At 38.0% G+C, this 25,597-nt stretch overlaps 3 protein-coding genes across 4 annotated transcripts; 2 read left to right on the top strand and 1 right to left on the bottom strand.

The window, feature by feature from the left end:
• Positions 1 to 1,660: 1,660 nt before the first annotated feature.
• LOC109211565 (probable glucuronoxylan glucuronosyltransferase F8H) lies at positions 1,661 to 7,720 on the top strand. The gene is made up of 8 exons (XM_019375110.1): positions 1,661 to 2,209; positions 4,413 to 4,559; positions 4,763 to 4,827; positions 5,378 to 5,447; positions 5,856 to 6,074; positions 6,909 to 7,052; positions 7,140 to 7,275; positions 7,361 to 7,720. Exons 1-8 carry the CDS (start codon positions 1,835 to 1,837, stop codon positions 7,588 to 7,590), a joined length of 1,386 nt encoding a protein of 461 aa, XP_019230655.1. The 5' UTR covers positions 1,661 to 1,834; the 3' UTR covers positions 7,591 to 7,720.
• A 5,602-nt stretch (positions 7,721 to 13,322) lies between these two features.
• LOC109211563 (psbP domain-containing protein 4, chloroplastic) lies at positions 13,323 to 15,383 on the top strand. Of its 2 annotated transcripts, none has more exons than XM_019375109.1 (5): positions 13,323 to 13,916; positions 14,217 to 14,324; positions 14,470 to 14,581; positions 14,760 to 14,987; positions 15,069 to 15,383. In XM_019375109.1, the coding sequence occupies exons 1-5, from the start codon at positions 13,908 to 13,910 to the stop codon at positions 15,131 to 15,133; spliced, it is 522 nt and encodes a 173-aa protein (XP_019230654.1). In that variant the 5' UTR covers positions 13,323 to 13,907; the 3' UTR covers positions 15,134 to 15,383. The 2 variants fall into 2 exon arrangements, with proteins under 2 accessions (XP_019230654.1, XP_019230653.1); XM_019375108.1 differs by having other exon boundaries at positions 13,324 to 13,916; positions 14,221 to 14,324.
• A 27-nt stretch (positions 15,384 to 15,410) lies between these two features.
• On the bottom strand, positions 15,411 to 17,269 carry LOC109211562 (pentatricopeptide repeat-containing protein At3g21470). The gene has a single exon (XM_019375107.1). The coding sequence runs from the start codon at positions 17,113 to 17,115 to the stop codon at positions 15,472 to 15,474; it is 1,644 nt and encodes a 547-aa protein (XP_019230652.1). The 5' UTR covers positions 17,116 to 17,269; the 3' UTR covers positions 15,411 to 15,471.
• Positions 17,270 to 25,597: the final 8,328 nt, after the last annotated feature.

Here is a 25,597-nt window from a genome sequence, read left to right as displayed (position 1 = left end):
TTTTACTCTGTTTTAGTCATGATTGTGTGCACACATATGGCATGAGTTAACTAAAGCTAGACTTCTTTTTGTTTAAGTCCTGCTCTTGATCCTTTTATGATGCCAAAAGGGGAAAAAATAATTAAGGGGGAACAAGATGGGAAACAGATTCAGGGGGAATACAGGAAACGCGAAAGTCATTCTGGTTCTTAGGAGAAACTTGAATTATAAGTTTGTCATCATCAAAAAGGGAAAAATTGACAGGTTATATGTGTATCCTTGTTATGTTTTGATGATCTAACAAACTTACTGTGAAGACCCAGATAAGGAACCCGATACACATCCTCAAGAACTTAAAGATCAACAAGTCTCCAGTTGGGGACACAGTTCAACTCTTCAGAGTCAAAGGAACAACAGAGGGAACAGATAGCTAACAGTTCCCGCGGTGACTGTACAAGTCAACTCCCCTAGCTGTAAAGTTATTGCTGCACTCACAACAGTGCGAAAACAGTGCAGCAATCAACTTTACGGAGAATGCCCTTTACCTAACTTGCTTGCATCATTCAAGTGATGTCATAAATGAATTAATAACATCAAGCAAAGGTAAAACAAAACACTTGCACATTCAAGAATTGATCAAGCATTCTCTCAAGTCATCTATCAGTCTTGCAAGTGACTCTCAAAGGGATCAAGAACAAAGAACAACATAACAACAGACCAGTTCCCCGTATCGAGTTATTAAATGTCCTTAGTTGTGTTGTACCTTTGTTAAAGCACTCTACTTGTAATTCCTACTTAGCTTAGTTAGAAGCATTGTGTAGGAAATCTTTGTAAATCATAAACCTTTTTGTTTGTGTCTTGGCTAGAGTTAGTCGAGCTGTAAAGTCTTTGTAAGAGAGTTATTACAAAGTGGCTTGTAATAGTGTTGTTACAAGTTAGTGAGAGAATAAGAGGTTAATTCCTAGGTTACAATAGTTTGTAATCTAAAGTTTGCTCAGTAGTGAAGTTGAAATCCTACAAGGGTAGGTCGTGATTTTTTATCCCGTGACCTGGGAGTTTTCCACGTAAAATTCCATTGTGTCATTTACTTACTGCTGTGTGCGTGTGTTCTGTGGTAACTAATAGAGAACCTGGTTCTCTATATAATTTGATGGACCCTTAATTTTTATCGGGCAGAATAATATGATTTGAGCTCAATCAATTATTTTTCATCCTTGGCAGTTTGGACACGAGGAAGTGATGGGAATTCTACGAAGAAAATATTGCTCCCAAAAACAGGATTGGAAGCTCTTCAAAGTGATTATAATGTTCATAAGACTAGCTTAAATTTTTAGAGCCCGTTTGATTGGTCAAAGAAGAGGTTTAATCATATTCCATAATACTCTTGCACAATCATGTAGTGTATTGTTTGGTTGCTTCTTTTGTTTTTCACATAAAAACTTGCATAAATTATGGTTGAATATATGTACGAAAAATTGACAAAAGGCCCTTACACACTTTAGATTTATTTCTCTTTTTATTTGAAAAAAATATAACATTTGTATTATTAATTTTTATATTATAATACCTTCATTACTAATTCCTGTATGGCATTAACTTGTTCTCTAACCAAACACAACTATAAGAGTATTTTAGTTTGCAAGTAAGTTATTATTGATAGACGTTGGAGCGATAATATACATAGAAATGTTTGGTTTACTTGAACTGTCCCTAAATTTTTTCCAAAAAACAAAGCCAAACTAAAACGAAGGCTGTATGTATATTAACTTACCAAACGACGACGTCGCGACTTTCGTCTCCATATTCTTCTTCGCCTTTCTGCTCACACTCACTGCCCTGCTCAGTAGCAACAACAATGGGGAGCATACACAACAGCAAGAGCAGGCTCAACACCAACACTGTAACTCCCTGCACTCGCACACACCAGATCGGAGCTCTAGCTCTCGTCATCACCACCTTCTTCCTCACCAGAATCGTTGATCAGTCCTTCAATCCCTCCTCCTCCTTCTCAATCCCTACTACTCCATACAGATCCAAGAACGACGTCGTAAGGTTCTCGGATTCATCAAGTGGGTCCATCTTCTGGCCGCAACGTGGGTATGGGACCCACCTTTCCTTGAAGATTTACGTGTATGATGAGAACGAGATTGATGGGTTGAAGCACTTGTTGTATGGCCGTGATGAGAAGATTTCTCCTGATTCTTGCCTTAAAGGCCAATGGGGTACTCAGGTTGTTTCTCCCATCTTCCCCTGTGTTGTTATTGGGAAATTTTTTGAAGTTATAAGGAAATTTGTGGTTTTTTGTTTGTATTACAAATAATTAGCTTCATTTTTATTTGGCCTATTGATTATGCAACTTCTAACATTTGATCTGGGTAACACCCACATAACAGTGAGAAAATGATGATTAACTGAAAATTTTACTTTGTTTTAATTATGTATTCCCTATCTCGGTTTGAAGTTACTTTAGTATAGTTAATTGTTATAAGGCATGAATTTAAATTAACTGCAACATGCGTGTAAATGTGTTTATCAAAAGCTAGTAACAAAACTAGGTAACTTGAAATAACTTTCAGTCTAAATCGGGTCACTGATATGCAAGAGAATGATTGAGGTGGATTTTGCCTAAGGGGTGAATTGTACATAAGAGAATATAGAACTTACATTTTGCCCTCATATCTAAGTTCAATTATTACATTATTGAAACAATTGAAATCCTATTTATTCTCAAATGTTACCTTTTCCATATCTGACATTGAGGGATTAATATCTAAAAGTCAATCTTGTACTGAGGTGGTGAGCTGGGTTGTGTAGTTTGTAACTCTCTCTTCTTTTCGAATTTGAAGTATTTGGTGCAAAGGAAGGGAGATTGATAAAGGAGAAACCAGAAAAGGATCTTCAGGGAACATATCCATTATTTTGGTTAAGTGACGTATGAGGAAATACTAAGGAGAAGCACATTTGTCCCTCTGTAACTTGAGAAATTACTTGAAATCCTTCCTTGTAATTCTCTATCTTCGTTTGAGAATTACTTGCAAAGTTACTCGACATCCTGTCCAACCTTTCTACTCCCAATCTACTATGGCCATGGAGAAAATTCTGGAAAAATAAAGCTCCTTATAAGGTTAAGTGTTTTGTCTAGTTAGTTGCGAAGGAGGCTTGCCCAACCCAATACAATCTTCAAAGGAGACGCTTACCAGAGTGCACAAGATGTCCACTTTGTGAAGGTCAAATAGAGGAAGTCAACCATCTCATCCTGCACTGCCACTTCACACACCAAATGTGGTTATTCTTCTTCAGTATCCTGAACACTAAATGCTCCATGCCAAAAAACAAGCCTCGACTTTCTGAAGAGTTGTCACAGAAAAAAGATTTAGCAAGGCAACTATAGTATTTGGTATTCCATCCCGATAAGAATGGACCTTGGACCTAACTCAACCCCAAAAGCTAGCTTATGAGGTGAGGATTGCCCAAGCCATATAAGGAGACCAAGGACCTCAAATCCCTCCGATGTGGGACAACTCAACACCCCCCTCACGCCCAGGCCTCTGGAGCGTGGACAACATAAATGGGGGCCCAGCATCGGTAACAATAATTGGGATGGGCCTGGCTCTGATACCATGATAAGAATGGACCTTGGGCCTAACTCAACCCCAAAAGCTAGCTTATGAGGTGAGGATTGCCCAAGCCATATAAGGAGACCAAGGACCTCAAATCCCTCCGATGTGGGACAATTCAACACATCCCAGCAGCTATTTGGTGGACTCTTTGGAGGGAAAGAAACCATTGAGTTTTTGAAATTTCTACTTACTTCATCAAAGAAAAAAAAAGAAAAAGAAACCATTGAATTTTGTAGGGAAAATTTAGAATTGTAATTAGCCTTAAGCATAGTTCTATACTTCTGCTACATATCTTTTGCAAGATGGCATAGTGAATGATGTTGAAGCCATTCTTCATTTCCTTAGCTCATTGCAGTATATGCGACTATAAATCCTCTGCTGTAATTTCCGAACCAGCACTTTCTTAGTGATGGTTTTCATTAATAATTTGCTCTTTACTTATTAGAAAAAGTCCTCCATCTTTATTTGGAAATAAATAAAGAGATTCCAATATTTTTTTCCTTTTACTTCTCCTTTTTTATTTCCTTAGCTTCCGAAGTTCCGGTTACAAGCACGACTCTCTGTGTTAATAAATTTCTTCATCTCTGCAAGGTATGGGGGAGAATTCACTCTCCATTTTTTCTTCTAAGTATGGACAAAATCTGAGTATCTTTCTGTTGGCTCCTTTTTTTTGAGGGCAGCACAAGGAAAAACCTGCAAGGAATAGATTGTTACCTCCCCAACAATTACATGAAAATCTTTCGTTATTAGGCTGATTGTTTTAGTTTTGAAATTAGTCTCTAACGTTTCTCTATCTTGCTGATTTGCCCATAGGTTAAGATACACAGGATGCTTTTGCAATCAAGGTTGCGGACTAGAAAGAAAGAAGAGGCAGATCTTTTCTTTGTGCCTGCTTATCCTAAATGTGTTAGAGTGATGGGCGGCCTGAATGACAAAGAGATTAATCAGACTTATGTGAAGGTACTAAAGAATCAGGGTCCTTAACATTACATTTATACTGTCAAGTGTCAAATAGCTTTCGAAGTTTTATTTATTGCTATAGTTCAATGATTAAGATTTTTTGCTTTGATTTATCTCTTCAACTGCAATGTCACATTATCCATTTCCTTTCATTTAGGTTTTCCTTTGTGTATGATTTTCTTTCTTGATACCTTGCCTTGCAGGTGTTAAGTCAAATGCCGTATTTCAGGTTATCTGGTGGCCGGAACCACATATTTGTCTTCCCAAGGTATTATTAGTCATAGCGAGATATTTAAACACATTATTTACCTTACAAAAAATGAAGATCTTTAAACACATAGATAAAGGGAATGAATAGGAATCCAATTATAAGATACTTGCTTCACAGAAAATAGATGACCCAGTGGTAGTTGTATTTCATTTGTTAAACTGGTATGTGAATAGACAGGCATAGCTGAGTTCTGCATTAGCTTGGATGTAGATATGAAGTCACAACTTCAAAGTTGCATTTTGCAATCTAGTAAAAATATGGCCTAATGATAGTTGTATTTCATTTGTCAAAGCTGCAATGTGAATAAGGCAGGAACCCAGCCAAGTGACTGCATGAACTGAGATGTAGATATGAAGCCACAACTTCAATGTTGTGGTCATTTAAAATATCAATCACCGACTGTTACTTGTGCTAAAATGCTGATGCAAGTAGGCATGCATTTAAATTCTCTTAGTTGCATTTTAATTGAAAGAATAACAGCTTTAGACGGTTCATTATTCTTCATTATGACTTGTTTCTTATGCATGTTACTTTTGCTGAACTGCAGTGGGGCTGGAGCACATTTATTTAAATCATGGGCAACGTACTTGAATCGGTCTATAATTCTTACTCCTGAGGTAAGGTCTTCGAAAATATCGGTCTACAATCCTTACCCCGCATCAATCGTAGAAAATGTTTCAAGGGTTGCTGCTATGCATTTATCTATTTTTAGATCTGTCTCTCTTATGGAACCGCAACTCGCTCACCCTGACTGTGTTGTTTCCTCGGTCAGTTTATTGTGACAATTTCTCCTTTGACGATGGATTATTTTTCCCTTGAACAATTCAATGTATCATGCGTAGAGCCCGTTTAAAAAAAAGAAAATATAACCTCTGTCCAGGGACATGAGTCAATTAGCAAGTTCCTTTCAATTGTAATTTAATTTGCTAATGTTATTCTTTATGTTTGTTTTCTCAACATGCTTGTACCTAGTAATGCCTGTTATCTTCAATAAGTTAATTCACATATCATTGCATCTAATGCAGGGGGATCGCACGGATAAAAGAGACACTAGTGCCTTCAATACATGGAAAGATATTATAATCCCTGGAAATATTGATGATGGGATGACTACTCATGGCTCTAGGCTAGTTGAGCCTTTGCCTTTGTCGAAGAGGAAACATTTAGCTAACTATTTAGGTCGAGCACAAGGAAAGGTGGGTCGCCTTCAGCTGATAGATCTCGCGAAGCAATTCCCGGACAAGGTATGCTTTCTCCTTGTCTCCTTTGATTTTACGTCTTTGATGCTTGTGGCTTCACAGCTTGGTCTAGAATAATGACTTCACTGGCAAAAAGGGTTTGCTCTATTGGTTAAGAATATCCAGATATTTTTGGGAGTGTATGATACAGTTATCCATGTGTGGACTATCAATTTTAAAACATATCTAAATTTGATAATTCAGTTCATATCTATGGTTGTTTCTCTTCGGAAGCAGTTGTTGCATGATTGTTTGACTAAAAGTCTAGTATACAAAAACTCACCATTTTACTCCCCTTATAATGTCCTGCTAAGTTCTTCTATTCTCTAACATCTCCCTCAATTGGTTTGGTCTCAGCCCAAAAACATCTTAGCAGTGTATCTTCGGTCGATATGGTAGTAGCATTATATCTATGGTGAATGTCTGACTCAGAAGTCATTTTCTCCAGGAAAAATTTTCCCTACCTCTCAAAAGATATAACAGCTCACAGAAATCCTGAACAACCCTCTTAATTTTCTCAAATACGTGTCCAATTGATCTTCCTCTCCTACTGCATCCCTGCCGATGGTAGGCTTTTGAAATCGACATTTGACCTCATATGATAACACATAGTAGCGAAGCTGTCAAACGTTATTCTGTCTGATTCTTTAGCAGGTACAGGTGTTTTTCAGTTTATCTGCATGCATGAGAATCCATAGTTCTTCAATATGACTAATTATGTTTGATTCCAGTTCAACCGACAGATCTTTATAAAACATGACTAATTATGTTTGCTTCCAGTTGAGTCCCATATAATTGTCTTGTTTGTCCAAAAGATGGTCTTTTTGATTCTATCAACAGTTGGAATGTCCAGAATTGAAATTCAGTGGTCCTGACAAGCTAGGAAGGAAGGAATATTTTGAACATCTCCGCAATGCCAAGTTCTGCTTGGCTCCACGCGGTGAATCATCATGGACGCTTCGCTTTTATGAATCCTTCTTTGTGGTTAGTCTTTCATATCTTGTGTGAATGACTAAAATTCGTCAAATTGCATTTTCCAAGCTATTTTATGCTATGTTTTCAATTAAACAGGAATGCGTTCCAGTAATCCTATCAGACCAAGCAGAATTACCATTTCAGAACGTGATTGACTACACTCAGATATCAATCAAATGGCCATCCACTCATATAGGAACCGAACTTCTGGACTACCTAGAATCAATACCTGGTCAGCACACTGCTTTCGTGTTCTGGCATCTTCCATTAAAGCTTGTAGCCAATAGAATAATGACATAACTTTCTTTCATTCTCAGATAAAGACATAGATGAGATGATAGCTAGGGGTCGAAAGATCAGATGCTTATTCGCTTATACTCCCGAGTCTGACTCTTGCTCTGCGTTTAATGCAATTATGTGGGAACTGCAGAGAAAAGTAAGGCAATTCCATCAGTCATCCGAGACTTTCTGGCTCCATAATAGAACTATAGTCAACAGAGATTTGGTGGAATTCAGCAAGTGGAAACCACCTATGCCTCTGCCTTGAATATGCTTTACACGACTTGTAGATCAATTGTGCGTTTCTTATAGTTGCATTGTAATTTTTTCCAGAGCTATAAATGACCACAGTCAATTTTTTTCTCTCTCCAGAGCTATAGAGAAAATCTCACTAATTATTTGCATTTTCTTTCTTCGTGTTTTGTCTAATGCTGTATTGTGGGCCGGGCCTAGCCCGGGACTGGCCCGGAACCGCGGGCCAAACGGGCCGGTCTCTAGCGGTCCCAAAAGCCCACAGTGGGCCGGTCTCTACCAAAAATCTCGCAAGCCCGGGACCGTTTAGCTCGGGACCGGCAAGTGGGCCTGGGCCGGTTCAACCGGGTCAAACGGTCAGAATTTTTAAAAAAAAAAAAATTTTAAAAAGGGCCAACGGTCAGAATTTTAAAATGTAGCCGTTGGCCTGCAATTTTAGCCGTTTGGCACTTTCAAAAATAGCCATTTGGCCCCCAAATTTTATTTTAACCCCAAACTTTTTATAATTATACTTTTTCCCTATTCTCAACTATAAATACCCCTTCATTCTTTCATTTTTATTCACAAATTCATCAATCTCTCCCAATATCTCTCTAATTTTCTGCTATAATTGCTTACTTTATTATTGAAATTTCGTGAAAAATTGTGAAGTTGGTGAATTAAAGTATTCAAGTCTTCAAGTCTTCAATGATATTAAATTTTCAAGAAGTTGTTCGTCAATTCGGTATACTCGTTCCAACTCTTAAGTTTTAATATTATAGTTTTGTTTGTTTTAGTTTGTATAATTATAATTAATATGGCATTTTTTTTTTGAAAAAAATATTTGGTGGTAAGGGAAAATCTAAAATTGGTGAATCTAGTCGCCAAGCTACTACCCCTCACCCGGCTCCCCGACCCAGACCTGTTACCCATCCTCCTCCACCTATTATTCTTGATAGCGATAACCCATGTTTTCAATTTAGCGATAATCAATTTTGCCATGATGTTGCACCAGGTCAACAATTAAATGCTGAATATATGAATGCTCTTTATCCTAATGAAACTATTGATGAAAATGATGAGAAATGATGAGGAAAATGAAGATTTAGATGAAACACAACCGGATTTAGATGATACACCTACTAGTCCTGTTATTGTTATTAACCCAACTGATAATAACCCAACTGATGCCCCGCCTGACCCTCCTGTAGTAACTCTTACTTTTAATAGACAACGTTCTAAACGCCCCGAAACATCACTTGTTTGGAACTTTTTTACTCAACTAAGAGAACAAAATAAGGCTAAGTGTAAAACTTGTGGGTCTTTGTTGGCTCATAAATTTACTGGAGATCGTAGCGGTACGGGTAGTTTGACTAGACACATAAAGAAACACCCTATAGATAAAGCTAGATATCTTCAAATGAAAGCGCAGCTAGAGGGGAGAAGTGTAGGTACTGAGGTTAACCCTAGTACCGGGTCAAATCTAGTTCAACCAGGAATTAACACTGTGACCGGTGGCATTTTATATTACAATCCAAATAAAGATCGTGAAGAATTAGCAAAAATGGTTACTGTTATGTGCTTACCCTATAGTTTTCCTTCTAACCCTCACTTTGTGCATTATATTAGAAAAGTTTTTAATCCTACTTATAAAGGATGGCCTTGCGCAACCGTAAAGAGCGATATTTATTAATATAAACATGAATATGAACAATATTTGCTGTATTTATTTACTCATATAGATTGTCGGATTGCTATTACCACTGATATTGGTAGAAGTGGTAATGACTGTGATTATCTTACTGTAGCCACTCATTGGATTGATGAAGAATGGAAAATGCAAAAATACATTATTGCTTATAGAATAATTAATTCACGTCACACAGGTAAGTTTATTGCTACCACAGTTGCAGATATTTGTAGATATTTTTGCGTTAGAGATAAAATAATGTCAATTTCTATGGATAATGCTTCTAGTAACACTAATGCTATAGGCTTACTTACAACTACACTAAATTCTGCATTTAGTAATTGTTTCTATGTTAGATGTATTTATCATATTTACCATTTAATCGTCGGTGATGGTATGAAAATTTTAAATTTAGAAATTGAAAAGGTTAAAATGGCTCTTAATTGGCTTTTTTATTCAAACCGTAGAAGTAGACTTAGAGAATATTTTAAAAAATGTGATGAATTTGGCCTTAGAGAAAGAAAGGTTCCTAAAGCTTGTCCGACTAGATGGAATTATATGTACGAAAGTTTAGTTGTTGCATATGAATATAGAAACCCAATAAATGCAACTTTTAATGCTCGTGTTGGTGGTGAGGATGATGATGAAATCCTTACAAATCAAGATTGGAATAATGTTAAAATTCTTATAGATTTTTTAGAACAATTTCATCAAGCTACAAATGAATTGTCTGGGCAATATTATCCTACTATTTCAAACTGTTTAGTTTATATTGCAGCACTATGTGATTTGTTTGTTGAATTTTCAGAGGGTGAGGTAATTTATCAACTTGCTATAAATGCAATGAAAGAAAAGTTTAAAAAATATTTTTTCCCTATCCCCCCTATTTATGGTGTTGCTGCCATGTTAAATCCTACTATGAAATTAGGAGGTCCTCACATTTGGTATTCAAATATTTATAAGGCTTTGATCTTTCAGATGAGGAATTTGCTACACTTGCAGATACAAAAGCCTCAATTAAAATAAATACTCAAACAATTTATAATGCTTATCAACTTGCCTTAGATCATGCTAGACCAAATGTTCCAACTCCTACTTCGTCTAGTTCGCAATCATCTAAAGGAACTGCGGGCCTAAAAGCACTTAGTTCTTGGAAGGAGTTCAGGGGTTCTCAAGGTGATAATATTGATGATACTTCACATCTAAATGAGCTTCAAGTTTATTTGTCGCAGGGCCTTGAAAAGGAGAATCCAGACGGCACCTTTGATCTTTTGAAATGGTGGAAGGCCAGAGAAAAACACTTTCCGGTTCTTTCAAGGATGGCTCGGGATATTTTATGTGTTCAAGCTTCAACAGTGGAATCAGAGAGCGTTTTCAGTCAAGCGAGACTTCAAATAGGTGATCATAGAGCGTCTATGAGGGAGAGCTTGGAAAAATCAGTACTCTTCAGAGATTGGATCCGTTCGGAAAGAAGAAATTTTGGACTTGCTGAATCACAACCGGAGATAGACGAAGCTTATGAAGAAATGCTAGCGGAACTTGCGGAGGATGCTGCTTCGCCCGAAGCGGTGATGAATAAGCTTATTTTCCACCACCACCAACGGAAATTCCTCCGAACCTTGAAGGATTTATGAAATTTGTTAGAGATAATATGTAGACTAATATGTAACTTGTATTTTGGCACATCTTCATTAGTTTTTTTTTCTTTTAATGGTGGTATTAGCACCTTGTTGTGCTCATTCCATTGGGGGAGGAAGACTAAGAAAGATATTGCCATTTTTGTTAATGTCGTAATAATAAAAATTATAAGGCATTCCCTTCAATATCTCTTTGCAATTTTTTTTGTGTTTAAATTTGACTCTTTAGAAGATTTAAGTTACAATTCTATAATATATTTACAAGAAATTATATAAGGCTATATATATATATATATATATATATATAAAATTTACAAGAAAATGTCTTAGATAAAAAAATTTCAAATAAAAAATAGCCCGGACCACATAGGCCCGTTTAGGCCCGTGGGCCCGACCCATTTAGCCCGCGACCATGTGGGCTTAGGCCCACTGCGGGCCGGTTCCATCACTTGGGACCGTTTGACTCGGGATCGCCTGAGCCCAGCCCGCCAAAGCCCAAACCCGTTAGGCCCATTTAGGCCCGGCCCCGGCCCAGAATACAACATTAGTTTTGTCCTTGAAAAAGTTGTAAAGTTTATTAGGTTGTCACAAGAATTGTGATTCCTTAGGCTATTTTGAAGTTAGGATGCACCGCTTAGTGGTTTTCATTTGGGTTCTCAGAACGGAAAAGGTCCAAATGTGCCCTTGTATTTTACGTAATTGAGCACAGTTTCCCTTCGTTAATACTTTAACCCATATATGCTCTTATCGTCACATAGTTGGTCCATATATTCCCTTACCATCACGGAATCCACCCAAACTAATTAGCTCTTTCGTTAATTGTACTAAAGTGTATTACAAACACTATTTCCTTATTATTAGTACTTTTTTTATTTATCTTTCTCTCTTCTTTTTTTTTCTTCTTTTATTCTCTTTTTTTCCTTTTTCTTTTTTCCATATCCGATTTCCTCCATTGTTGATGCCTTCTCCATTTTCGTCACCAATTTCATTTGACAAAACTCATGAATTCTTGTTAAGTTTACTATCACAAACCCCATAGGTTCTTCTGGCCTGAAGGAGATGAAAATAGTCGAAGAAATTTTTTCGGTGGTGTTAATTGGGTGAAGGTAGGATATGGTTATTCATATTTGAAGGTCCTGTTCCCTTTAGATATAAAGCTCCACAGAAAACAACACCTATCAAAATCTGAATAACCATATCCTACCTTTACCAAATTAACACCACCGATATTTTTTCTCAATTTTTGTATCCTTCTTTTCAAAAGAACTAGAGCCTTCTCGCTAGGAAGCTTTTGGTGGTGTAGTTTTGATTTTTAGGAATAAAATCACGTGAAATTGGTGAAGGAAATGGAGAAGGCATCAACAATGGAGGAAATCGAATATGGGAGAAAGAAAAAGGAAAAAAAAAAAGAAGAAAAGAGAAAAGAAGAAAGAATAAAGAAAAGAGAAAGGTAAAGAAAAAAAAAGTACTAATAAAAAGGAAATAGTGTTTGTAATACAATTAAAGAAATAGCTAATTAGTTTGGGTGGATTCTGTTTTGAAAGGGGCATATATGAACCAACTATGTGACGGTAAGGGCATATATGGACCAACTATGTGACTGTAAGAGCATATATGAACGAATCGCAAATGTACTCAATTTCGTACAGTACAAAGGCATATTTGGACCTTTTCCGTTCTCGGAATATAATTATTGACCAGCCTTTTCATACAGACTTTTTGATTCTTGTTATTTAAAAGTGAAGAAAGAAGAAAAGATTTGTGGTTTGTTCTCCCTCTTGACTTTTAGACAAGAGGAGTTGCTCTGCTGGTAAGCAACCTCCACTTTCAACCAAGAGGTTGTGAGTTCGAGTCACCCCAAGAGCAAGGTGGGGAGTTCTTTGAGGGAAGGATGCCGAGGGTCTATCGGAGCAGCCCGGTACACTAAGCTCGGGGTTCGGGGAAAGGCTGGACCACAAGGATCTACCGTAAGTAGCTTGACCCTACATTTCTGCAAGAATCTGTTTCCACGGCTCGAACTCGTGACCTTCTTGTCACATGACAACAACTTTACCATGAGGTCGTGAATTCGAGCTGTAGAAACAACCTCTTCACATATATTGATATATACTCTCATCTTAGTTTATCACTTAACTATAGTAACTTATTGTAATTTGGTCCAAATATCGAGTGTGGGGTAAATTATTAATTTTACAAGTGTTTTTTTTCCAATTCCTTGCAAAAAAACCAAATTGAACCAAAAATTTGTTGAACTTGCAAAAGTACACGCGATCTGGGAAGTTCTTGTTCATTTACATGAATTTCTTAAGGGAATAACCACACAATATAGTCTTTATTTTTTAATTTGGTGAGCATCAAGTGACAAGTGGTAAAATGTAAAACCAGAACTTTCAAAAACTTTATTTGATGAAGCAAAAACCAATCTTCAAATCAGTCGCACCACAACCACAAAAATCTCAAGACATTTTATAGCCTGTGGACCTCAGCTTTTGCTAGGTGTCAAGTATCAACCCAATCGGAAAGCTCTTTTTAACTTGAGCAGGGAAGAACTGATACCAGAAGTTTAGAGAACAATCCAACAGCAGATTCAGAAAGGCTTAAATCTGCAAACCACTTTTTGAAATTTCCCATATTGGATCTCCTCAAGATTGCATAGAAAACATTTCAGAAACCTCATTTCTCTCTCCTACTTTCTTGGTTGAGAGGAAATGGGCACATTTGTATACAGCAGCAGTTGCCTTTCTTGGAAAAACAATCTGAGCAGACAGGTGATTTCATCTCACCAAGTAGTTCCTCATGGTGTCACAGAAAAAGGGTGTTCAAGAATTAAGGCTGCTGCTTGTTCTAAAGAAGATGTGCATGTGAACCAGGATTGTGAAAAATTTGCAGGCTCATGGAATAGGAGGTCAACTCTTGTATCTGGAGTCTCTTTGATTTCATCAGTCCTGCTTGGTTTTCCTGGAGAGGGATATGCTGTGGTGAAACAAGGCCTCCTAGCAGGGAGAGTTCCTGGACTTTCTGAACCAGATGAAGAAGGTTAGTTTCATAATCCCACACTTCATAAGCTGCAGTAAGCTTATTGGCATATTCATGAGTGATGTTGGAAAACTTGGACAACTAGTAGACTCTTACAAAATCAAATAGAATTATTCACAACCTCAAATAGCAACAAAAGATTGTGTCTAGGCTGGAAAATTGCATAGACATAGACTACATTCAGATAATGAAAGAACACAGAGCCAACGTGTATATAACTGAAATTCTTCGCGTCTTTTTTGTCTGTGCTTTTTCTTTTTCCAAGTAAATGTTCATCTTAACAAGGGCAAAATTGCTCAGGCAGGTTGGAGGACATATCGAAGACCGGATGACAAGTCAGGTGGACATGGTGTTGGATGGAGTCCTATCATTCCTTATGCTTTTTCAGTGCCTGATAATTGGGAAGAGGTAAGAATTCAGTTATTCACAACTTTATGTATTTTAATATTCAACAATGTCAGAGAAATTACCTTTCAGCTTGATGTCAATTTACTTTGCACAATTGGACATACCTTAGTCAGGTTCACTTTTGAAGTTTTCACCTATTGAACAGGTCCCTGTGTCAATTGCTGATCTAGGTGGTACAGAGATTGATTTGAGGTTTGCGAACCCCAAAGAAGGGCGTATCTCTGTAGTTGTGGCTCCTGTTAAAAGATTTTCAGATGGTGAGCATCTCATGTTTTTTCTTCCTTCTATTCAAGTACTGAAGCTAAGAGAACTAAAAGAGATTAGGTGGACATAGGGATGAACGTGTAAAAAACACACTGGCAAATAAATATATCAACTCAATTTATATCTGACGGATGCAATCTTGGTGGTATTCTAACTACAAATATGACCCAGAAATTGGTGAAGAAGCCACCATAGAACAAATTGGACCTCCAGATAAAGTGATCAGCGCTTTTGGGCCTGAAGTCATTGGAGAGAGTGTGGAAGGTAAAGTCTTAAGAGCTGAAGTAGCAGAGCATTCAGGAAGAAAATATTACCAGTTCGAATTAGAGCCACCACACGTAATGATCACAGCAACAGCCGCCGGAAATCGCCTATACTTGTTCAATGTCACTGGAAATGGTAAAAATTCAAATCCGCACTTCCTATCTTCGGAATATCTGCTATATAGTAGTTAAATCCTACAACTCTGTGATTTCACAGGTCTTCAATGGAAAAAGTATTACAAAGATTTGAGAAAGATTGCTGAGTCTTTCAGGGTTGTCTGATTGGCACATCGACTCCATGTGTGATAGTACCTTAGCAAAAGTGGAATACAAAAGGAAGAAGAGTTGGTGGCTACAATCATATAAATATTTAGAAGCAGCCACTTTACTTCTAGCATTATATACAGTTCAATATATTAGAGGAGCATCTCCTCGAGATTGAGTTTTGTAACAATTTTTTGCTAGCAATGATTATAGTAAACTTCTACATGTTGCAAGTTTCAGAAGGCACCTCTTTTGGATTAATTTTACATTAGGCATTGATAGCTCTGTTTGATTGTCACTGCAATCACCTCAACATCGTCTAATGGCAAGAGTTAGTAACATGTTTTAGAAGTTAATTATTCTGGCAATACTTGCATAAAACTAGTCTCCGGTCCATCAAGCATGACCACACTACACCCAGGTGTCTTTTGTGACCCTTTATTTGACAAGGCAAACCTCATCCTTTCAGCCTTCTCCCATCTTTCAGAGGCAGCATATAAATTAGAAAGAATCACATAATGTGCATCAACACTGGAATTGCAACTGGAGCTCAAATTTTTAACCTCTTTCAGAACATTTTCTACCACATCTGTGTCTGAGTGAACCCGGCATGCTCCAAGCAGAGCCCCTAAAACTGTGTCATTTGGCGTGACAGGCATCCCTTTGATCAAATCACAAGCCTCCGTTAATCTTCCGGCCCTTCCCAAAAGGTCAACAAGACAACCATAATGCTTGATGCTTGCCTTCAACCCATATTTCTCCATCCCGGAGAAAATCTCTAAACCTTCCTCCACGAATCCACCATGGGCACAAGCCGATAGCACTGAAAGAAATGTTATATCATTAGGTTTCACTCCTGAGCTCTTCATTCTCTCGAAGAAATTAATTGCCTCCACACAGTGGCCATGAGTGGCATAACCAGATATTAGCGAGTTCCAAGCAGCATCATTTTTAACTGACATTCCTTCAAAAATCAATCTGCCATTACTTAAATCCCCACATTTCGCATACATATCAACCAACCCATTAAGAACAAATTGATTCAATTCAATCCCTTTCCGAACTATCATTTCATGTACTTCCTTGCCAACATCCAGCAAAGCCAACTGTGCGCAAGCCGATAAAACACTAACTACAGTAACCTCATCCGGTTCAAACCCCTCATCTTGCATTTTAGAAAATGCTTCTAAGGCTTCTTCACAGCATCCATTCTGTGTATAACCACATATCAATGAATTCCAATTCACCAAGTTCTTCATAGTCATCCTATCAAATATGGCCTTGGCACTCTTAACATCACCCTTCTTAAAATACCCAGAAACCATCGACGACCAGACATAGAAATTTCTTCTTGGCATTATCTCAAACAGTTCCCTTGCAGCATCCATATCTCCATTACTAGCATACCCATCAACCATCACACTCCATGTGACTACATTCCTCAACTCATCCGGCACCCGGTTAAAAAACCTCCTAGCCATCACCATAGCTCCATTTCTAGCATACCCGTCAATCATTTGATTCCACGTCACAATTGTCTTCTCATACATATTCTCAAACAACAAAATTGCAGTCTTTGTATCACCACCCTTCATATGTCCTCCTATCATCGCATTCCATGTTATCACATTTCTTTCAGGCATATAATCAAACACCTTCCGGGCACTCCAAATTTCACCACATTTCCCATACATATCCAACAATGCAGTCCCCACCATAACATTACAATCAAATCCTGATTTCACAGATTCAGCATGAAAAGCTTTGCCGAGGCTAAGCATTGAAAGTGCAGTACATGCCTTTAGCACCAAAGGAACAGCACCCACCATTAAACTTCCATTAACACGATTATGGTTGTATATTAAAAGGGCTTCTTTGAATTTTCCTTGATATACGCAGTTCTTTATGTTATAAGCCCAATTTGTTAATGGGTTTGTGATATTATTCAGCGAACACAATCGAGAACTTTGAATGTGGCAATTCTTATGGTTGTTTTTCATTTTACAGTGAGGATCATTCTGAGTTCCTTGTGGCCAAGGATAAAGTTTCTAGCTTTAATCGTTCTTGCAAATGTCAATTAGCTGACTCAAAAGTTTCTGCCGGTTCTTTTCGATTATAGTCCTATTTTCTGATTATTATATTTCTGGTCCTATGTATTGGTATTCACGGCAGCCCCAAGATTTGAAGGTTAGAGTTGCACTTTCTATTTCAATCAAAATTTTTATTGTATATAGGGTGTCTTTACTAATTAGGGGTGTCAGTTCGGTTTGGCAAGTTATTTTATAAAATTTGTATCATATCAATTTTTGGTTATTCTATTATGTATAACCAAAATTTAGACTTTTAGAAATCATACCAATCATGTCAGTTTTTCTTTGATATCGGTATAATTCTATTAAAGAGTGATGAATTAAGAAAACATGAAAGATAGCTAGAGTATAGAGTCCATTACTCAAATAGTCACTCAGCTATCTCAAATTATCTTCTAAAATCACTTTACTTTCGTTTGTAACAACAAAGTCACTGAACTATGCCTATTGCACTCAGAAGGTCACTCAACTAGATTTTTCAAATTTTGGATTGCCAAATACTTATTTTACCCTCTAAATTATAAACATTTATCTTCTTTTTATTTTTTTAAAACTTTTAATATTATACTTTTCCCTTTTTAATTTATATTATGGACTTACCTATAGAATAAATAAATATTATTTATAAATTTAAAAAAAAAGTATTTAAGCATATATTATGCTGGAATAACAAAATAATGAGCATAGTAAAAAAAAATTAGAATAATTTGTAAGTAATAATAGTTTTAGTATTAACAACAAAAATTCAAAATTTATTTACAGAATTCAGAATGAAAGAAAATAAAGGTTGTAAAATACATATTCCATGCATGTAATATAAAAAAAATATATTTAAATAAAGGTATTTTTATATAATATACATTATATATTCTTGAAAATTATGCTCAATTATATTATTATGTTTCTACCAACTTTCCGACGACACAAAGTTATGTCACCGGAAAGCAGGGGGACTATCTGTATAGGGTAAAATATGCTATGTTAAGTTGTGCATGGAATATATATAATGCTTTTTATTTTTTAAATTTATAAATAATATTTATTTATTCTATAGGTAAGTCCATAATATAAATTAAAAAAGGAAAAATCATAATATTAAAAAGTTTTTAAAAAAAATAAAAGAAGATAAATATTTATAATTTAGAGGGTAAAATAGGTATTTGGCAATCCAAAATTTGGAAAATCTAGTTGAGCGACCTTCCGAGTGCAATAGGTATAGTTTAGTGACTTTGTTGTTACAAATGAAGAAAAGTGACTTTAGGAGATTCTTTGAGATAGTTGAGCGACCATTCAAGTAATTGACTCCCAGAGGATAGATCCATCAACTATTCTACAGCAACGCAAAAGAAACTAAGCAAAGACAAATGAAATATAAATCACACGAGTGGATAGATATTAAGCAAGTTGGGACTCAAGAATAAAGTCTATAGAAGATTAAATATTTAAAAATACAAATTTAAATCATGTGAAAGGAAACATATTCAATACATTGTAGTTTGCTACTCATAATCGCTAGAATAAGATGTGTGTTGCTAGTGAATATGCTGAAAATAACTTAGTTTCAATAAAAGTAGTATAATAGGTTTAGAAATTAGGATTTTGAGTTTAATTACTTGTTGGCTTGTAACAATTTTCATTATCCCCAAGGCCCAAGAAAAAATTTAATGCTTTATTTGTCACGACCCAAAATCCGTTAAAGGTCGTGATGTCGCCGGACACCACTGTCAGGCAAGCCAACACTAAATAGTTAATTAAATTATCATTTCAATATTTTGGAAATCATAAATTTCCTTCAATTTAACTAGTAAAAGATGAACTTTCCCGAATAAATAATAATGTTTTCCACTTTCAATACTAAATATCCCACATTCATCCCAGAACCCGGTGTCACAAGTGCATGATCATTTACTAGGAAATAAAATAAAATAAAAAATAGCATCTGTCTACAAATTTGGACAGGAAAGAAAATAGAACCACTCTGAAGGAGACTCTGCTGGCCGCGGATGGCAACATGGAATACATCTCACCTAAGTCCCCGTATAAACCACGTTGTTGCGCCCACAAGGCAACTGAGCATACATGTGCATGTACAACAAAATGTACAACAAGTGTAGTATGAGTACGAAAACAATGCGTACCCAGTAAGTATCCAGTCTAACCTCGAAGAAGTAGTAACAAGAGGTCGACTGACACTTACTAGTGGTCCAATAATATCGGTACAGTAAAGAGGTAAATAAATATGAGGCAGAGTAAATAAATAAATTAAATAAACATAAAGATACGTGATACAAATTCTCCTCTTTACTCAACCTTCCCATTAGAAATTCCCTCCTTAACCGGAGCACACACATAAAGGGTGTACTGAACCTCATCAAGTAGATTATCATAAATTCAAATCCGAAAAATTCACGGATACACTGGCTGCATGCCGAATACTACGCACGATTCCATAAGGATATGATATAGAAAATGCCGAGGCGTACGGCCCGATCCAACATATAAATAAACTGTGCCCTGCCGAGGGTCGAACTGCACGAACCATAGATGCATCTATTAACCTGCCGAGGCGAATGAGAGTGTGGTACATAGATCCTGCCAAGGCGAACGACCTAATCCCATAATATTGAAATACAAAATCCTGCCGAGGCGGACGGTCCGATCCCATAAGAGTAGTGGAAATTTACGCCGCTCGCGAAATATAATTGCGACGCGATTACACATAGAATTTCTCAAATAATAATTATTATAATACTCTTTAATTATTTTCAACATATGAAATCCAAATGAAACTTTCAAGTCCTGAAATCCTCTCTTTCAACTCCTTTCAAGGCATTTAATAAACATACTCAATCTAAATTCCTTTCAAGACAAGTAAATAACAGGATTAGATAACGGTATTAGCAAATCATGGTGTAAGCCTAGAACTACCCGGACATAGGCATAATAAGTAGCTACGTACGGACTCTCGTCACCTCGCACGTACGTAGCCCCCACAAATAGAAGCATGTAATAATTTAGTTCGCCTATGGGATTAATTTCCTCTTACAAAGTTAGAAAGGAGACTTACCTCGCTCCGAAGCTCCATAACCGGCTCCCAAGCCCTTCCGATGACTCGAACAGATGCTCAAAACTCCAAAACTAGTCAATAAATGTGCAAGCCAATAAAAATATACTCTAATACTCTCAACAATTCAATTTAAAACCATTTCCAACTCCGTTCCAAAAGTCGATAAAATCACCATCGGGCCCACTTGCCCGGATTCCAAAAATTTCAAAGATTAACTTTACCCATAACCTCACGAACTCAAATATATAATTTATTCTCAATTCCATGCCCAAATTCGTGGTCAAAATCCAAAAATTCCAAATTCTAGGTTTTCTACCAAAAACCCCACAATTTCTACTAATTTCCATGTTTAAATCCTTATACAAACCATGTATTTAACTTATAATAAGTGGGGATCACTTACCTTGAGTTGCTTGATAAAAATCTCCCCTTGAAGCTCTCCAAAATCGCACAAACCAAATGAAAATGGGAGGAAAATGGCCGAATCCCGTCTTTAAATTGACACTGCCCAGCACTGCCCTTCTTCGCGAACGCGGCACATGCCTCGCATTCGCGAAGCTCAACAACCTCACCCCCAGAAATCCCTCTTCGCGTTCGCGACCCCATGACTGCGTTCGCGAAGACCAGCTACCCTGACCCTTCGCGTTCGCGTTCCCTTCTACGCGTTCGCGTACCAGCTCCCCCTTTTCTTCTTCGCGTTCGCGTTGCCTTGGCCGCGTTCGCGAAGGCTTGACCAGATCTTGCCTCGCGCTCGCAAAGGCCAAACTCGGCAGCCCCATAAATCCCTCTTCACGAATGCGGGACTTCTTTCGCGTTCGTGAAGAAGGAAACAAGACACCAGCAACAGCAGTCCAAACAGCTCCAATTGATCCGAAACCACCCCAAAACACACCCAAGGCCCCCTGGAGCTCGACCAATCACACCAACCAGTCTCATAACCTAATATAAACTTGCTCGAGGCCTCAAATCACATCTAACAATGTCGAATTCATGAATCGCACCCCAATCCAAGCTTAATGAACTTTAGAATTTCAAACTTTTACATTCGACGCCGAAACCTATCAAATCATGTCCGATTGACCTCAAATTTTGCACACAAGTCTTATTCAACATTACAGACCTACTCCAACTTTCAGAATCGGAATCCGACCCCGATATCAAAAAGTCCACTTCCGGTCAAACTTCTCAAAAACCTTCAAATTTCTAGCTTTCGCCAAATGACCCCGAAATGACCTACGGACCTCCGAATCCACTTCTGGACGCGCTCCCAATACCATAATCACCATACGGATCTATTCCCAGACTCGAAATCCCAAACAGACATCGATAGCATTGAAATGCACTTCAACCCAAATTGATGAAATTCTTCCAAAATGTTAAATTCCACAATAAGCGCTAAAACGCTCCCAGGTCATCCAAAACCCGATCCGAACATATACCCAAGTCCGAAATCATCATACAAACCTGCTGGAACCTTCGAATCTCGATTCCGAGGTCGTTTACTCGAAAAATCAACATTAGTCAATTCTTCCAACTTAAAGCTTCCAAAATGAGAATTTTCTTTCCAAATCAACTCTGAACTTCCGAAATTCCAATTCCGCCCACGCGTACAAGTCATAATAACTGAGGTGATGCTGCTCAAAGCCTCAAACTGGCGAATGACACGCTAGAGCTCAAAACGACCGGTCGGGTCGTTACATTCTCTCTCACTTAAACATACGTTCGTCCTCGAACGAGCTAAGAACTGCTCTAGAGTTGTCTGAAATTACTGTTTAACACCTCGTGCACCTACCCGTGCTACCACAACTCAGTTGAGCATATTAGCCCGAGCTAATCTGAAGATTTTCCCTTTTACTTAGCCAAATAGGCCTTAGAGCCCAATTCCGACATCCGGAATTCACTGCCAGGCCTGCTTCCGTCGTACGAACACCGTATGAATCTCTATACGATGCACCAATACATGATTGCACCTAGCCGTGCTACCACAACTCAGTTGAGCACATTAGCCCGAGCTAATCTGAAGATTTTCCCTTTTACTTAGCCCGAGGTAATCTGAATCCACACTATGCACTGCATAACTCACATGACCATAATAACATCCTCTGGTAACAATAGCCAAAATTCATAACCAATCGTCGAGTCAACAAATCGCTGAGTCTCTCCTCTTGATAGGGACCATTACCTCATTATGAACCAAATAACGATATTTGCTCTTTAATATGCTTCACATAATTCGATCGCACTGATCCCAGGTCTAATAATCTCGTCTTACCCAGTATAAGTTGTTCAGGAAATAAGCTACCTCAGACGCTGCCAAAAGTCTCATATGATGCCTCAATGTGCCAATAAGCTACAAACTCGAACGTGACACATAAGGAAAACAAACTCTGGAAAGAGTTACTCAGCCTACGTAACTAGTTAAACAACCGAAAAGATGTTATTAACCTTCCCCCAAAAATGAGAAATAAAACACACAAGAATAGATATAGGGGACTGTACTCAACATCACGCTGTTGTGGCGTGTAACCCGATCCAACCATGATATCCGTGGCGGCGTGTCACCCGATCTAAACAATGTACCCGTGGCGGAGTGCCACCCGATCCACACATAATAACCAATAAGGAAATACTTACCGAGCTAAAGCATCATAGCTACGAGATACCCAAATATCGACCATAAGCACGCCTAGTGCGTAGTACCATCCCTGGGGAGACATATAGCGCCATACGCCACAAAACTCAAGACAACTAGGGTACAATAAATGACCTGTATCTTGAAACCATCATGCTCTCACAACACCACAAGCTACACAGGATCTCAATACGAGTGCGAATAATCAAACCACCTCATAACCCATACGGCACAATAGAGTATTGCATGAAATAGCTGACAACAGAAGTAACATCCAAGGCCCAAATGCTCCTCCGTAAACAACGCTATGCCGAAATGAACGCATCCAGCCTGATATAAAGCCCATACTCATATTTAGATCCATCCACGGACCTCAAGGCGATTCTGATCGTACCGTACTAGGCTAATAACCTTTCAAGAGTCCATAATAATCTTTTTTTCCATAAGACACAAGAACAACCATCACACCGGAACAAACTTCCACAGTCCACACCCAAATGCACCGCCCGCCCTAAATCCTCAAATTAGCGATATTACCACAATCTTCACACTTGGTTTTAAATCTTCAATCAATCAAGTGACTACATGTCACACTTATACAATCTTCCCATGGGACACGCTTCCAGACCTTCCGCACCAGGTAACAAGCCTGCACATCATACCACCGACGACACTAATTTTGTAAAGCAAATCAAGAATCTGCAACCAGTACGCAAAGCCTCTTACACAAGACACCAATCTCAGGTGACGTTGAAGGCAATACCAGCTTACTCTAAATATCTAAATTCTTTTCCTGCTCATCCGAGCTCGTGACATCCTTGTCAACACCGAACTGTAATCTTGATCCTCAACTTCCAAATTTCATACCGCTTACTGCACCTAACATGCCAATACGTAATAGTACAGAAATTTTCACCATGACTCCTGAACCATTAGTAGAACAAACACTTCATCATATAGAAACCTTTTACTTAAGTCCTTTCAGAAGAATCATTGCAACACGTGACTGAATTCCTATAACTACAGAAAATATCATCCTCTAGTAGTGGTCTAAATCACCATAACTCTTTTGGGATCCATCTACACATAACATGCCATAATACTCGAATGCCTCCAAATAAAATCAATCACCGCGGCTATCAAGCCTCGCAAATATTGCTTCAAATCATGTATATAACTTAACCATACTACGGACTCAAACTCCTTAGGCACCGCACTTTAACTGTTGAATTCACTAGGGCCGTTGTTGAGAGTCACCTACTCTGACTTGGTCCCGAATATAATCAACTACAAGGCTCTACTATCATATGAACACCCTCTCAAAGAAGCATCCGGCCGAATCACTTTCCTTGTAAATCACCTCCACACGAAGCATAAATCCTGAACCTTCCTAAAGCCTGAACATGGATCGATAAGGCCAATTGTAGCACACATTCCTCAAATCCTTTGCTCAAATCGCTACTGATGTTCTCTTTCCTTATTCTTAATAACCCACCAATATGCCGATAACCAGAAACCTCACAAGTAGATAACCACGCAATCAATCCGTAGGCGGTGGGGCTCTCCCACTTAGCTTGAAGCTACTATTGCATAACTCTGGAACCCACCAAGATTCTTTCTTCTTCGTTGGCCTGATCTTGCACAATCAACTCGCCAAATTTCTCGAAATCCTTCTGCCTTTCATGAACACTTTAAATTTCCAGCCATATTTATATATCCGACCTATTACTGGATAGCCAGTATAATTCTTCGTAAAAGCTTTGTCAACACGACACGACCGCTAACCTGCTCACAGGAGATAACCTACATGTGGAAATTACATGCCGACATCTTCCAACATCACTGCACTGGGCACAATTACTACAAAATCAGTAACCCATCCTAAGCCCGTGCTCATCCACCAGCTGTACAAGTCCGTTCACTTCTCATGGACATCAACTAAACGTGCGACAATATCTTCCAATCCAAAGTCATGTTGTATCCTTCTTCATATCAAGCAACTCCTTTCTGTCGCATCCAATCTCCCGTCGTAGAATAGCCAATATTCCAAATTAAGTCTGTAGACCAGTCACTGACCACCATGAATCCCAAATCACTCTAACTTTCCTCAAGGCGTGCATCTATCCTACCACAGAACTCATGTGCTACTCTGCCACTTTCCCACTTTAGTCAAACTCACTCCTTTAAGCAACTATTCGACTACTGTTTCTTACTCTTGGACTTCTAAAAGTTAACCACTGTTAGACACCTCCCTCACGTCCTTTCTCATCCTTCGCCGCCCAGTTGTTGCCTTAAGTCAAAATCCTCTCCGTAGCATTTGAACCAATAGATCGCTACTAACTTAAAACCTTTCTGAAGATCATCTTTCTCGAGCCGTCAACATTAGAAATATCTATTCGATTCCAAAATTGCTGCATTCCGCTATCTCTGACGACTGTTTTCCTAGCACCATCTCACACCACATCACAGATGAAAATTCCACCACGCTCGAAAATACCAAGTCTTGTTACCTCATCAACCTAAGCTTGAACATTCATAGTCCGACTGCCTTTCCTTCGCCAAAATAAAATACTGAATCTCTGGATCTTACACTGAGTAAACATCCTTCCAAGTCATTCACTGCTTCGACGCACAAACAAACATTCTACCATTACACCACACTGCGCGATAGCGACGAACGAATCTTCATAACA

Source organism: Nicotiana attenuata, unplaced genomic scaffold (assembly GCF_001879085.1).
Source record: "Nicotiana attenuata strain UT unplaced genomic scaffold, NIATTr2, whole genome shotgun sequence".
Lineage (NCBI taxonomy): Eukaryota > Viridiplantae > Streptophyta > Magnoliopsida > Solanales > Solanaceae > Nicotiana > Nicotiana attenuata.
The sequence above is the reverse complement of the archived record's forward strand: the minus strand, read 5'-3'. Positions and strand labels throughout refer to the sequence as shown.